Below are 16,612 nucleotides of genomic sequence, written 5' to 3' on the forward strand. Positions count from 1 at the left end.
GCCATGTGTAACAATTTAGGGGGCGAAGAAAGGAAAATTAGGCGTGGCAAAATAAGCACCCAATTCAAAATTCATTACAATACCTCGAAAATCTCAAAAGACAGAAAACATAGACACTCCAACGGTCCTTCCATCTTCTTCCTTTTTCAAACTCTCTCTCTCAGTAGAGAGAGATATAGGGTTTTATAACAAGAGAGATCTAGGGTTTTGTAACTCGACTAGGCTCAAACCAGTTTTCCTTTGAAAAATGGCAGGAGGTGTTGTTACCGTGATCGAGATATTCTCTTCGGACGATGAATCGTCTCCCATAAAATCTTGGTTTTCTAAATTCGAAAAGAATAAGATCAAAGACGAGGATTGCTTTATCCTAGATTTCGATCCCTTTCAGAAAATCGATCCATCCTTGAAAATGCTGGCCCTACACGACGACGATGAAGATCTTACAGTCATCTCCGAGCGAGGACAGGTAAATCAACACACGCAAAAAAAAAACCCTAATCATCCCATATTTTCGTTTAGTCGATTTTGGGTTTCTTTAACCAAAAACAATGGGCGAATTGATGTTACTAATTATTAGTTTGTTGATTATAGAATGCTTAATGTTATTAATCGTGATTGGGTTCTGATTTTCTTTTCTTATTTTTTTGATAGGTGGCTTGTAGAGATTATCCTCATTCAAGGCACCTCTGTGTGAAATTTCCTTTCAGCCAGACGCCCCATGATAGCTACTGCCCACAGGTAAAGCTACTGCCCTTGATTATTTTTTCATCGTTGAATGTGTACCGTTGCTTTTATATTCTTCTAATCCTCTCTGTTTTGATCTATTAATATGATAGTTAAGTTCATCTAATTAGCTTGTTTTGCAAGCCATTAGAGATCTAAGGCATGCTTTCAAAACTAACCAGAGTCTAGTAAGCCCTGTTTTTTTTTTGGATCTTGAGAACCGAGATGTGTACAAAACTGATTATTGAACTCAAATTCACATTTAGGCCTTGTTCGTTTGAGATAATGAAAACCGATGGTGAGCCCCCCGGACCCATTATCAGACTCAAATGGTAATGAGTCTGGGGCTCACAGTCGGTTTTCATAATCTCAAACAAACAGGGGCCTTAATTTTGAGTCCAATCAACAGTTTTGGAGTCACAATCGGTTCTCAAAATCCAAAATAAACACTGCCTAAGTTATGACTGCATCAACTGAATAATTGATTGTGCCATGCCGAGTCAACTAGGATGTGTTTTGGCCCCTATCTGCATTTTGAAACACTATTTTAAGGTAGGATATTCTAAGCTGGTCCTAGATTACCAAATTGTGGAACCCACCTGTTAGATAGTTGTTTTCTGATCTTATTAAGCATGCCTTCCATCTTGGTGAAGCTACCGGATTACAGTTGTAGATGATAAATTTGAGAAATTCCACTAAACTTGATTTCTTGGATGGATTACAATGAGCCTTAATGTTTGTTTATATAAAACACTCATAGAGATAAAAGTATAAAGATAGAGATAACAATAAAAAGAGATTATCTTAATCTAATTCACTTTATAATCCAATCCAACTACTTAAATCTAACCAAATCAATCCAATAATCAAATCAAATCTTCTAAGATTTGATCTTTTTCTAACACGCCTCCTGAAAAACGTATGTGGATTGAATCCACGTACATTTGATTACATTAAAATGCCCCCAATTAAGATATCCCAAATTAAGAAATGTAGTTTGAATCTGCCCCAATTAAGAAATGTAACTTAAATCCTCCAAGTGATGCACACGATTGAAAGCTGATGATGAGTGTCCGCCAAGTTTGATGCACACTGCCATGACTGATATCCGCTAGATATATGTTGCCCGTATTGCTGAAGATAAGTGCCGCCTGTTGTTGAAGGATGTGTAGCATGAAAGATGAGCCACTAAGTGCTTCAAAGAACTAGATTGGACTTTAGCCAGAACAGGCTAGTCATTAGGCCGATTTAGAATATCGAACTTTCTGGAAATGGGTCACATTGGACCAAAGCCTCGATGTGCAAAAGGAAGCCTTAATGGCCTCAATGGGCCTCAATGGGCAAGACATGATGGGTCGGCAAGTACCGATCCTCATGGAAATGAAATACTCTTCCAGGCACGCACTTCAAATGAATTGAAGCACCTCAACTGAAAAGAGTCATATTTCAGGCACGCACCTTGTAAGGCACCTCAACTAAAACAGCTCGAAGAATGAAAAATTTTGACAAAAAAGGAAAGAAAATAAGAAGAGACGACAACAAGCGGCTAATATAATGATGGCAATTATTGGCAAAATTTGGAAGAACATGGATACTGGAGGAAAAGAAGGTGCAAATATCAAATATAGGGATTGAATTTCACTTAGTATGAAGGAGGCTCTTTGATCAAGATGGGATGGTGTTTTTTTTTTTTTTTTTGGCATTGATAAAAATTATGGGCTTGGAAATGCATACTGGAAACGTTTGAAAATTGAAAAGAACATAAAGTGCCAATATCAATTTTGTAGGGTATGAAATTTACCAAAGGACAAAAAGCAGGTGTGGGTAGTAAAATAGAGGATGCTAATATCCATGCCTCTTTTCTCTTTAAACCACCACAAGCAGCAAATGCATTGTTGACGTTCCACGACATGCAGTATAACACTGTCATATTTCCAAAATTTAACCGCTTGCCTCCGTCAAGCTCTTTCCAAATCCAACATCAGAACTTTTGCCATTGCCCATCAATATCTACTTACCACATACGAGGATAAATCCAAACCAAAGACATGTTCACCCAAGGTGTGCTCTCTGTGCCATGAACGATGGAGAGGCTCTATCATGGCAAGAACATGATTGGTTTTGGGTGATGGTGACCGGAATTGGTTTTGGGTGATGTTAAAAATGATGGTGGGCATGCGATGGGAGACTAGGATTTTATGGGAAGAAAGATCGGAACAAGGAACGAGGCATGCTAGAGGCTTTGAAACTGAGACAGACTCCCATGAGAGATGGAGACAGACTCCGGTTGAAAGATGGAAAGTGAGTTGAAAAACTTCAAAGAGACTTCTTCTTGGATGGCAGGGAGGAGCACAAGAAAAACAAACATTTATTGAAGTGGGACAAGGTCTGCAAAGCGTGCAGGAAAGAAGGCCTAGGGCTTGGAAAAGTCTACTGGGCAAATGGTTATGGTGCTTTGGTGTTGAGAAGGAAGCACTATGGCATCATTTGATCCGGGATAAATATGAAAGTGGTTGGGGCGATTGGGAATGTAGAGGAGAGGTCCACAGCAAGGCAAAGGCTCGGGAGTTTGGAAATCGGTTGCTAAGGTTCGTCAGGATTTCCTACTACACGTGCGCTTCAAGGCCGGATGGGAGACTTAGTTAGGTTCTGATTGGACCTATGGACTGGGGATTTTACACTCTGGGAAGCATTTCCGGCGCTATTCCGTGTGGCGTTGTGCCCGAATGCATCAATAGCAAGCACTATTCTATGGGACGAATACCATGGGAACCAATTTTGGAATTTTGTACTTCGCCGCGATCTAAAGGACGAGGAAATTGGCCAATCCAATCCCTTCTTCAAATACTCTCAAAATCATACCGAAATTTCAGATTTCGGTGAGGAACGAAACGAAATGGTACCGAAACCGAAATTCCTGAAATTTACCAAATTTCGTTCGAAATTTCGGAAATTTCTGTAATTTCGTCGAAATTTTGAATAAAATAATACTTTTTTATTCCGTTCAAGAATTTTGATCGAATTTCGTCCTAAAAAAACGGGATTTTGTGCTGCAATACCAAATTTCGCCTGAAATTTTGGGATTTCGGCTGAAATTTCGGTTTCGGATAAGTCCGAAATTTTAGCGGAAACCGAAATTTAAAACCATGCTCAAAATGCTATCTCTCTCCTAATGCCCAAGACAAATGGATCTGGAGCCCGAATTCAAAGGGTGCATTTTCGGTCAAGTCTTTCTTCAAGCAATTAAATAATGAATTGGGGGATACATCAAGGCGAGCACTTATATTGAGGAAGGTTGCACCGCCCCGGGTAAATGCATTAGCTTGGACGGTGGTACAAAGTTGTATAAACACGTGCGATCATCTGATGAGACGTGGCTTTCATATGGCGAACCAGTGCATATTATGCCACAATGACGCTGAGTCATTGGATCGTATGTTTGTGGTATGCCCTTTCGCCTATAGAATTTGGATGGCCCTGTTCAAATTTTTTGGCGTCTCATGAGTGCTACACAATCGTATCACGAAGATAATTATCAACTGGAGGGAAGCTTATATCGGATGTCACGGACAAACCATGTCGATGGCACTACCTTATGCCATACTATGGTACATTTGGAAGGAATGAAACTCCCGCATTTTCCAGAATTGTACCAGAACATGGCAATACATCGTTGTTGATATTAAGCTCTCTATAATTACGTGGTCACGCTCAAAGGTGGAGATCCCCTATTCAGTGGGGGATATATTTCGGACTTGGAACCCGATTATTCTAGAGAAGAAAGCCACGTTAAAAATTAACCCGAGTTGGACCCCACCTCCCGACGGTCACTTTAAACTTAATTTTGATGGTAGTGCTCTTGGCAACCCGGGGCGAGTGGGAATTGGAGGTATCATTAGGGATGCTGATGGAAGGACTATTATGACTTATTCGGGATCGGCTGGAATTTGCGACGCCAACGAAGCTGAGGAGAAAGCATTACTATTTGGACTCCAATGGTTTGCCAAAAACAATCTGGGGCCATTGATGGTTGAAGGGGACTCTTCAAACGCAATTGCGTGGGCAGCAAGTCGTTGTAGCGGACCATGGAAAATGCGTAGCATATTGGATGTGGTTCGCAATCTAATCAGAGTTATCCATCCCAGACTATGCCACAGACAATAGAGCTGCCAACTCTAGGGCCGACAAATTAGCGAAAGCTGGAGTTGATATTATGGAAACCTGTGTTACTGTTTATGACATGGGTTGGTATAACCCGCAATTTGGGCATCTAATGTAACATGCATGTAACTGGGGGACCTCTTGTCCCCCAGTGTATGCGCTCTTCTTTTTGGGAATAAAATTTTGTTACCTTTAAAAAAAAAGAAGACTCCTGGTCTAATGCAGCTGGCCGGACGGGCCGATCAGCCGCCCGCCGGAGTACGGTGTTGCTATCCTTGTGCTTAAGGCAAGGTCCGATCGACCCACTGATACGATGATAAATTTGAGAAATTCCACTAAACCTGATTTCTTGGATGGATTACAATGAACCCTGATGTGTGTTTATATAAAACACTCATAGGGATGAACATAGAAAGATAGAGAAAACAATAAAAAGAGATTATCCTAATCTAATTCACTTGCCAATCCAATCCAACTACTTAAATCTAACCAAATCAATCCAATAATCAAATCAAATCAAATCTTAGCTGATTCTAACAGTAGAGGCTTGATCAAGAGTTGACGTTAGCTCATTTGTCACAAATAAATATTCATTTTCCTATGCAAGAAGTTGGAAAATACACATATGAGACAATCTCAACCATTCATCAAATCTTTTGCCGAAAAATGGACAGTTGAGAAACAAAATTCAGAAGAAAACCAATCAGATGGTTTGGATTGTCTACAACTTTTAGGCTTAGGCCAAACCAAAGTAGGGCCTTTCAGATGAACATTGATGTCTCTTATTGGACACTAGTAGGCTACGAGAAGCTGGGCGTGACTCCCAAGATTGGAGAGGCCATAGTTATAAAGTTAAGATCCGGGAATAATTTGGGCAGGTAAATGTTAAAAAAATATCGGGAAAATTCAGAAAAAAAGCACGTGTTTTCCTATTTACAACTTATATGTGCTAGATTAGGAGAGAGTTAATTTTTCACTACAAAGTATCCATCAATAACTTTGAATTCCGGATGAGATATACAAGTAGCATAAAAGTGTGAGAAAATTTGAATTATTCGGGTTTGTTTCAACTCCAAAACATGGACAAATACTTTGGAATTTTTTAGAGAAATGTTCCATTAGTCAGAGAATTTCGTCACTATGAAATAGTGCCAGTAGTCTTGGCTCATAAGGGAATCAATGGGCCAGATTCAATCACATTTTTGGCAATGTCCGGATGTGCTTATGAACATTATCACTGCCAGACCCGCTAGCTAATCGGATCCAAAATTTACTTTGTGACAGAGCTAACAAATTTTTTTTATTGGGTTTGCAGTGTTATTGCTATGTATGTGATACAGCAGCACCTTGCATAGATTGGAAGAAATTTCCAATTGAACATTGCCATGCAACCGATAAGGATCCGAAGTGGAAGCAGCTTAGGAGAAATAAAACTGGGCGTTCTGAACTGCAAACCACATTACATACAAACCGGTAGTCGGATTTTTTTCTCATCAGAGCATAATTCTCAATGCACGAGGAAGAAGATTATTTGCAGTGTCGAGATTATTTTTGGGTATTTTGTAGTGCAAATCTTCCATTTGAGGATATGTTTTTGTTGAAAAAGAATTGTGTTTGGTGAATTTTGTGGTCCCCATTTTTGTAGGTATATTTTGAGTTTTGCCCCATGGTAGTTCTGGGTGTGTATATTTTGAGTTTTGCTCAAATTTAAAGACAGGGTTTAAGAAGTCTTAAGAGCCGTTTGGATACGCGGATTTTAGAATCTTGGATTTCCTCAAAGTTGGGAGACGAGCGAAGGAGACCAAATGCTTCACTTCTCTTTAGAATCTTGGATTTTAAGTAAGAAATCCAAGTTTTAGAAATCTCTCCTCCATCCTGAGATTTCTAAAACCTGGAAGATGGGATGATCTCCTACTTTCTTGTTGACGGAAAGAAGGGTAGAAAACAGAATACGACAGACAGTCTCCTTCTTCTCTCGTCTCCCAACTATAATTTGGAGGAAATCCAAGATTCTAAAATTTGCTCATCCAAACTTAGAACAGTCTTTCAAGCACAGGATGCGTGGCGTCCTGGTAATCATTAATTCAGTCATTTTGTTTTATGAAATTACCAAAATACATATCGATTATTCAAATAACTAATAAGAGAATTCTAAATTGAAGGGCTCCATTGGATTGCACCCAAAAGTACAAAAATGCAAAATTAAAGGAATGATAAATGCAGTTGGGTGATATCGACTTAACCGATCGGCTCGCCTATTTCTTTTCTAAAAATATTAACTTTCTTGGAAAATTTTTTCCTTATTTTTCCCTAGATTCAATTCCATGGGAATTTTCACTAAGTTCAGGGCACCTTTTTACGGAGACTGAAGAACACTCGAGCCAGTCGCAAGCACTCGTGTACAAAAAGGGGAAGTTAAAAAAGGGAAATGTTATCAGCATTGCTGTATTTTGATGAGGGCACTCCTCACTTTATTAAAAGTACGGTATGGCCCTCACCATAGGATGATCCAAACCGTCCATTAGATGGGCCATGTGCCCCAAATATCATTTCTATAGGTTGATCTTAACCCTCCGATCTGAATGTTAGAGGGTTGATCCTAAACCTCATTAGATTGGAGGGTTAGGATCAACCTATGGAAATATTTTTGGGGCACAACCTATTTAGGTTGTGGCCCATCTAATGGACGGTTTGGATCATCCTATGGTGCGGGCCATCCCGTACTTTTAAAATAGTGAGGAGTGCCCTCATCAAAATAAAGTAGTGCTGATAACATTTTCCTAAATAAAAACAAGGAATTTTATTGACTATGCAAGGCAAAACGCTAGACACAGCCAAGGTAAAAGGGAGTCAACTTGGGAGAGTCCACGGACCACAATAACGGGGTGGAGTTTTAAAACCATGCTTTAAATAGTAAAAGACACGCGGAGTTTGTGTAGATATCAAAACATAGTAGTGCTAACATCAGACCTTAAAAGAGGCTATTATCGTAAATTCATACGTTGGTTGACACGGTTGGACCTCTACCTTGGAAGTCTCTATTAAAACTGACGAAGAAAAATCCCTTTCTCGCTTCTTTTTTTTTATCCCCTTCGAAGACATGAATCCAGAGTAGTAAGTTTCAGAAACCCTAATTCCCATTTTTTCTAAGACATCGTAGAATATGTTAGGGTTTGGTGGAAGTTCCCCCATATTTTTTTTAACAATCTATCAGATCTGCGATGCCTTTATATAAAATTAGCGTGAATTCGTCTTTTTATCGTTTATATGCGAGTTCAATGCGTTTTTTTCTTCTTTTATTGTACTTGAATTGATCGAATTTATATTTGGTGATTCATATGTAGGATATAGATCTTGGTCCTTTGCCTCAGATCCGATTGTTGTTGGTTCGGCTATAATTTAGGTTAATTTGTCTAAATTGCATATTTATATGCAACTTATTAACAATATTTTCTGTGATATCTTGATAACTATCGTTTATGCGCTTGAGATTCATGGTCTAGGGCGTTTTGTATTGCGATAATGTATATATATATTTTTTATAAAATCTAAATAATTGGGAGGGCATTGGTTACAGGAAATCAAATGTGATAGTATGTGATGACTTTCAATTAAATTGTTGTTCTATCCCATATAAAAGTAAGAGGAAATATTTGATATTTATGGGTTAGAAGGAGTGTATGCATGCACATGTTTCAAGAGATGTGGTCTAAAGTATCTAAGGTTATTGGTCTAGAAGATAAAATCAATTCATGGTTTCAAGAGACAATATGGGTTTTGCCACATGCGATAAAAAATTGGGTTCTAAATCAGTTGGGTCTGAAGTGGACATAGATTTACAAAGCTATGATGTTATTTATTTAGTTATGTAGAGAATTAGTGTAGTAATTTCTTATCTTAAAATGGAAATGGGTTTGAAAGGGTTCTAAATGTTTTGAGAGAAAGCAGTATATATATATATATATATATATATATATATATATATATATATATATATATATATATATATATACACTTTCATGGCAAATCACATAATTGTTTTATACTTTGGACGGACCTTGATAAGGTAAATAACGGAAATAGATCTATAAATGTGCACACGGTATGTATACATGCATCCCTAAATTTATCCATGCAAGGATATTTATGCGTCTGTGTATGACATGTCCTCTTTGTAGCCATGCCTACAGGTCACTGTGGATGAAGTTCCTTTGTCCATGTATTGGTATCCATACATTTAGTATGCTTTCTAATATCAAATATGGTTATCCTTTACCTTCACTAAGTATTGGCATCTATAGTTTTATTATATGTTCTAATATCGAATATGGATATCCTTTTTCCAGTTGCAAACTCATTTCATTGTTGACCTGCACAAAGCTTTATGTTGTGACCTCTTAATAACTCCTTGTTGGCTGTATACTCTGGTCAATTCCAACAAAAAGAAAATATGCAAAATCACAATAACTGAAAACTTATATCCAGTTCTGTTAAGAGCGCTTAATTAGAATCTAAGAACTACCAATTTTACTCTCCCTCTCTCACTCTCTCTGACTTGTTGTCTGTGGCCATCTTGTACGAACAGATTATCATTTGGAATTCATATTTGAAGTAATACCCCTGACTGAGTATATTAACATGGAAAACGTCAATTCATTTTTAAGATATTTAATTGCTTTTGATATTCTATGAAGTTGCTTAAATGACTTTTTGACCCGTTAGAAATCTATTTGGAACATAAGTAAACTTGGCTATTTATATGTGATGATCATCATTGGTCCAAGTATTGATTATTCATGTCATACTGGATCCTTCTTTACTATAATTGTGCTGCATAACCTCGGAGTTGGTGCATGTCATCTTTAAAAGGCATGGCCTCATAAAAGCTTCTTTATCTTGTTTTCAAGAGTTTGTGCCTTTTTGGTCTGTTATCTGTTGTGTTTCCACATGTATTCGTTTCGGTCAACAATGTACTTCAATTGTTGATAATCATTATTTATGGGGTTGGGGGGTCAAGTTAGAGGTTGTGGATGTCCAATTTGGGGTTTTGTTCTTCTACAATTTGTTATGGCTCTCAAAGAACATACCTGATGAGATTTCTCTTTTACAGCGACTATTTGTTCAAGCTTTTGCTTATTGGAGATTCAGGTGTTGGCAAATCATGTCTTCTTCTGAGATTTGCGGTAAGGAAATGATGCTATTAAGTTGCCTTGCATTTTTAATTCTGACTGACATGGATTAATTACGTTCAGAATCATTAGATGATTTGTACATTACTCGTACGCACATGCTCAGACACTTAGATGCAACTGATGTGATTGATATTGATACATACATCTCTTTTTAATACAGGATGATTCATATCTGGAGAGTTACATCAGCACCATAGGAGTTGATTTTGTAAGCATTTATTAGCTACCACCATCTACTTTGATGCTAAAAAAAAAAAGAAGAAGAAAAAAGAAGAAGAAAAACTGATGATACTCATTTTGTTTTCCTTTGCAGAAAATACGTACTGTGGAGCAAGATGGGAAGACCATTAAACTTCAGATAGTGAGTTTCATATTCAATGTTATTTGGAATTGTGCTTGCTTACATTTTTGTAGCCGTATCTAGCTATCTATTTGAACATTATTTGCTGGCTTTAAGATACCTAAATAACTATGCTTTCAAACATGAAATAATAATTCACTAATGAATCCATTCATATCTCTCATTCTATCCTTAATTGACAGTCAATTAGTGCCTAGTGCAGGAGTCATGATATCTTTGCTAGCACTAGTTGTCGTTGCATTTGTTATGAATGGTGGTGAGATCATTGTTTGTCATTTTCTTTTTAATTAATCACTGATTTGATTTTCCTGGTTATAGTGGGACACTGCTGGGCAAGAACGTTTTAGGACAATCACAAGCAGCTACTACCGTGGTGCACATGGGATTATAGTGAGTATTTGTTTTTTTTTTCTAATGTAGTTCTAGCCATTGTGTTTCTTGTCGACTCACAGTTGAGTGTTAGGGAAAATGCTCACATTGGTTCATTTTGGCAGGTGGTTTATGATGTTACGGACCAGGAAAGCTTTAACAATGTCAAGCAATGGCTGAGTGAAATTGACCGTTATGCAAGTGAGAATGTCAACAAGCTTCTTGTCGGAAACAAGTGTGATCTCACTGCAAATAAAGTAGTTTCTTACGAGACGGCCAAGGTAAGCTCTCTTTGCTAGTATGAATACTTTAATCATTAACTAGTGACGTTAGTTTTTCTATTCCTTTTGGGATCAATCAATAATGTGGGACCAACATTACATTATATATATATATATATATATATATATATATATATATATATATATATATATAGAGAGAGAGAGAGAGAGAGAGAGAGAGAGAGAGAGAGAGAGAGGAAAGTGTTGGTGAGCTTAAGCGCCCAATCACATTGGGGCCTACTTTGTTAGGATGATCCAAAGCATTCATTTGAAAGGCCCTTACATAGATGGGGTGTGTACCAAAAATCAGCTCCATAGGATCATCCTAACCCATCCATTTGTGGAGGTCAAAATGGACAGACATTATTTGTCCACAAATCTGCCCATTTTTGTCCTCCACAAATGAAGGGGTTAGGATGATCCTATGGAGCTGATTTTTGGTACACACCCTATCTATGATAGGGCCTTGCAAATGAATGGTTTGGATCACCACAGAAAATGTGGGACCCATGTGATTGGGGTGCTTAAGCTCACCATAAGTTTGGTGAGCTCGGTGAGCTTAAGCTCACCAACACTTTCCTCATATATATATATATATATATATATATATATATATAGAGGAAAGTGAAGCTACACCACCGGTGTAGCTAACTTAGCTACACCGCCGGCTTAAAATACAATGGGCCCACATTGTTTTGGTGATCCAAAGAATTCATTTGATTGGCCCTCACATAGATAGGGTGTCCACCAAAAATCAGCTCCATAGGATCATCCCAACCCTTCAAACTGTGGAGGCAAAAATGGACAAATTTGTGAAGGTTTTTACACGTCCATTTTTGCCTCCACAGTTTGAAGGGTTGGGATGATCCTATGGAGCTGATTTTTGGTGGACACCCTATCTATGTGAGGGCCAATCAAATGAATTCTTTGGATCACCAAAACAATGTGGGCCCATTGTATTTTAAGCAGGCGGTGTAGCGTGGTGTAGCTTCACTTTCCTCATATATATATATATATATATATATATATATATATATATATATATATAGAGAGAGAGAGAGAGAGAGAGAGAGAGAGAGAGAGTGTAGCTACACATACGTGTAGCTAACTTAGCTACACCGACGCCTTAAAATACAATGGGCCCCACATTGTTTCAGTGATGCAAATCATTCATTTGATGGACCCTCACATAGATAGGGTGTGCCCAAAAACTCAGCTCCATAGGATCATCCCAACCCTACGATTTGTGAAGGCAAAAATGGACGTGTAAAAGCCTTCACAAATCTGTCCATTTTTTCCTCCACAGTTTGAAGGGTTGGGATCATCCGATGGAGCTGATTTTTTGGGCACACCCTATCAATGTGAGGGCCTATCAAATGAATGGTTTGGATCACCCAAACAATGTGGGCCCACTGTATTTTAAGCAGTCGGTGTAGCTAAGTTAGCTACCCATATGTGTAGCTTCACTTAACTCATATATATATATATATATATATATATATATATATATATATATATATATATATATATATATATATATATGTCTATGTGTGTGTGTGTGTGAAAAACGTTTCTAGTTTGCCGACTAGAAACACTTTTCTAGTCCGTCGGCCAAAACACAGCGGGGGCCCACCCTTTTTGGGTGATGCAAGCCATTCATTTGATGGGCCTTGACATAGATAGGGTGTGCCCAAAAAATCAGCTCCATTGGATCATCCCAACCCTACGATTTGTGGAGCTTAATATATATATATATATATGAGGAATAAGATTGTACGCTCGACCGTACCTAAAGTTAGGTACGGTAGAGTGCCAAATCACATGGGTCCCCCATTTTTGGTGGGCATCTAAACCATTCATTTGCAAGGCCCCATCATAGATAGGGTGCATACCAAAAATCAGCACCATTGAATCATCCTAACCCCTCCAAAACTGGAGGCCAAAATGGGCAGATTTGTGGACCAACACTGTCTTTCCATTTTGGCCGCCACAAATGGATGGGTTAGGATCATCCTATGGAGCTGATTTTTGGTATGCACCCTATCTATGATGGGGCCTTGCAAATGAATAGTTTAGATGCTCACCAAAAATGTGGGACCCATGTGATTTGGCACTCTACCGTACCTAACTTTAGGTACGGTCGAGCGTACAATCCTTTTCCTCTATATATATATATGAGAGAACATTTCCTACACACTTGTGTAGGTAAGTTACCTACACACTAGCTTAAAATACAGTGGAGGCCCACATTGTTTGGGTGATCCAAACAATTCATTTGAATGGTCCTCACATAGATAGGGTGTCCACAAAAAATCGGATCCATAGGATCATCCCAACCCTACGATTTGTGGAGGTAAAATGGACGTGTATAAACCTTCACAAATTAGTCCATTTTTTGCCTCCATAGTTTGAATGGTTAGGATGATCCTATGGATCTGATTTTTTGTGGACACCCTATCTATGTGAGGATCATTCAAATGAATTGTTTGGATCACCCAAATAATGTGGGCCCCCACTGTATTTTAAGCTAGTGTGTAGGTAACTTACCTACACAAGTGTGTAGGAAATGTTCTCTCTCTCTCTCTCTCTATATATATATATATATATATATATATATATATATATATATATATCAAGTGTGTAGGAAATGTTCTCTCTCTCTCTCTCTCTCTCTCTATATATATATATATATATATATATATATATATATATATATATATGAGGAAACTTAAGCTCACCAAACTTATGGTGAGCTAGCTTGCCCAATCACATGGGGGCCCACTTTGTTAGGATGATCCAAACCATTCATTTGAAAGTCCCTTACATAGATGGGGGGTGTACCAAAAATCAGCTCCATAGGATCATCCTAACCCCTCCATTTGTGGAGGACAAAAATGGAATGACACAAATCTACCCCATTTTTGTCCTCCACAAATGGAGGGGTTAGGATGATCCTATGGAGCTGATTTTTGGTACACCCCCTGTCTATGATAAGGCCTTGCAAATGAATGGTTTGGATCACTCCCCAAAATGTGGGACCCATGTGATTGGGCAAGCTAGCTCACCAATAGTTTCTATATATATATATATATATATATATATATATATATATATAGAGAGAGAGAGAGAGAGAGAGAGAGAACGGTTCCTACACATATGTGTAGAGAGTTCTCTACACACTAGCTTAAAATACAGTGGGGGCCCACATTGTTTGGGTGATCCAAGCCATCCATTTTAAAGGCCCTCACATAGATAGGGTGTCTACAAAAAATCAGATCCATAGGATCATCCCAACCCTACGATTTGTGGAGGTAAAATGGATGTCTTTAAACCTTCACAAATTAGTCCAATTTTTGCCTCCACAGTTCGAATGGTTAGGATGATCCTATGGATCTGATTTTTTGTGGACACCCTATCTATGTGAGGGCCTTAAAAATGAATGGTTTGGATCACCCAAATAATGTGGCCCCCACTGTATTTTAAGCTAGTGTGTAGATAACTTATCTACACATATGTGTAGGAACCGTTCTCTCATATATATATATATATATGAGAGAACGGTATATATATTAATTTGTTGGTAAGCAAAGCAATGCGAGTGGGTATTCCATTTTTCGTAGTTCCCAATGCGTGGGATTTTGTTATACATGCCCAACATTTTTTTCTACAGTGACCATCAATATATATATATTTTTTAAAATGAGGTTCATTTACTTACCATTAGTGGGTTTTGGTTGAAAATCTTGCACCTTTAGGGTTCGATCCTTCAAAAAAGCCTGGCATATTGCCATTTTTTTTTAATTTATCTTGAACTAAAATGCTAGCTCTTTGAAAATTGTAGCATTTCATGTTCGTCATTTGGGCATGTCATTTATTTCTGTTGTGAATTTAATATTTGTACATCATTCTTTTTCTGTATAAGGCATTTGCTGATGAAATCGGGATCCCATTCATGGAGACGAGCGCTAAAAATGCTACTAATGTAGAACAGGCCTTCATGGCCATGGCTGCTGAGATCAAGAACAGGTATCATTGACTGTTTTCCAATCTTTGACTTCATATGGATACTGCAATTCACATTCCATTTCTCATCTGTTTTCCTCTTCTCGTAGGATGGCGAGCCAACCAGCCATGAACAGTGCCAGGCCCCCGGCGGTGCAGTTCCATGGCCAACCAGTGACCCAAAAGACTAGCTGCTGCTCTTCTTAAGAAATGGTGAGCTGTTTTCCCGCCCATGGCAATGTAAAACTAGCTTCCTTTCTTATTGAAAGACACCCTCATCCTCGTTATTTCATCATCTTTGTTTCTAAACTGCCCTTAAAATTCCATTCTTTTCAACTCCATTTTATGCCTGTACAAATCAGGAATCAGTCTAATAGTATTCGTGCTATTATTGGTGTTGAACTTCACATGCATATCCATGTCTCTATCCTTTTTGTTGTTTATTTATGCAACGATACAATAGATATCTCATCGCATGCTGTACTGTGGAAACCTAGTTAGGGCAGTACAAATAACAGTGAGGGTGTTTTTGGATTGCCGAAATTGATAATCGGAATCAGCGTCCTATTCCGATTATGTTATGGCGTTTGTATGTGCATACTGAAACAGCCTAACCATCAGGACCAGACAACTAAATATAGTTTTTAGGGATGGGGTTGTTTCAATGTACCCACGCAACTGTCGCAGAGCATTCACCCTTTATAAGGGTCAATGCTGGGTTTACGGTAACCGATTTATATAGATTTTGCACAACCAAAATCTACATAAATTGGTAAGAGTTCAGGTTTTTAGATTTCTGGGCAATCCATCTTGACTTATTTCGTAGTTAAATCGATATTTGGATTTTTGGGGTAATCTTTTGGTTTCTTCATTTACTTGGCAGATGGTTTGGAAACTCCTAGTTCTGCCGAGAGTTTAGTCTTTTTGCTGAACGGCTCTTAACAATATCTAACACTAACACGTTGGTCAAGCTAAAAGATTGTCATTTTCAATTGGCAACCAAGTGTACCTCTGTGATTCAGAAGAAGATTTTTCCTTGTATCTTTTCATTGGCTAGAGGTTGACTTCTCCCATTTGAGACCAGGTTCTTAATTGGTTCTGGGTCAGCAAGATTGGGTGGTGACTCACACCACGGTTTGGATCAACCTATGATGTGGTACGTACAGTTCTTTGTCGGTCTTTGTCGGTCTGTGCATCGCACGGGTTTTTTTTACTAGTTATTATATCTATATAGCAGAAGAGAAAAGGAGAGAACTATTTGAATTTCTCCCAAAATTCTAATAGAATTACACATCACTTTTTTTAACAAAGGCACCCATTCAACCCATATATTTTCAATCCTACCCCCTCCTTTATGCTTTTTAACAAAAGCACCCATTAAAGCCAGATAATTTCAATCCTACCCCCCTCCTTCATGCCTATTTTACCCTTCTTATGAATATTTTTATTATACATTAAAGGAAAATTACGGATTGGGTGCATATGTTACATAATACTACGGATTTATGTTAACATACTACATA

The 16,612-nt window shown here is 38.1% G+C and overlaps 2 protein-coding genes across 3 annotated transcripts; both read left to right on the top strand.

Moving 5' to 3' along the window:
- On the top strand, positions 1-6,544 carry LOC143883481 (RPM1 interacting protein 13-like). Its single transcript, XM_077386829.1, has 3 exons — positions 1-466; positions 652-738; positions 6,200-6,544. The coding sequence occupies exons 1-3, from the start codon at positions 248-250 to the stop codon at positions 6,359-6,361; spliced, it is 468 nt and encodes a 155-aa protein (XP_077242944.1). The 5' UTR covers positions 1-247; the 3' UTR covers positions 6,362-6,544.
- Positions 6,545-7,917: 1,373 nt separating this feature from the next.
- LOC143884954 (GTP-binding protein YPTM2) lies at positions 7,918-16,399 on the top strand. 2 transcript variants are annotated; one of them, XM_077388845.1, is made up of 9 exons: positions 7,918-7,998; positions 9,995-10,067; positions 10,237-10,284; positions 10,390-10,437; positions 10,756-10,827; positions 10,932-11,087; positions 15,010-15,113; positions 15,200-15,302; positions 15,973-16,399. In XM_077388845.1, exons 1-8 carry the CDS (start codon positions 7,985-7,987, stop codon positions 15,294-15,296), a joined length of 612 nt encoding a protein of 203 aa, XP_077244960.1. In that variant the 5' UTR covers positions 7,918-7,984; the 3' UTR covers positions 15,297-15,302; positions 15,973-16,399. The 2 variants fall into 2 exon arrangements, with proteins under 2 accessions (XP_077244960.1, XP_077244959.1); XM_077388844.1 differs by lacking the exon at positions 15,973-16,399 and having other exon boundaries at positions 15,200-15,496.
- The last annotated feature ends 213 nt before the right edge of the window (positions 16,400-16,612 follow it).

The sequence above is a fragment of the Tasmannia lanceolata genome, unplaced genomic scaffold (genome assembly GCF_043159265.1).
Source record: "Tasmannia lanceolata isolate RefF3 unplaced genomic scaffold, GAP_Taslan_0.1 ptg000008l, whole genome shotgun sequence".
NCBI lineage: Eukaryota > Viridiplantae > Streptophyta > Magnoliopsida > Canellales > Winteraceae > Tasmannia > Tasmannia lanceolata.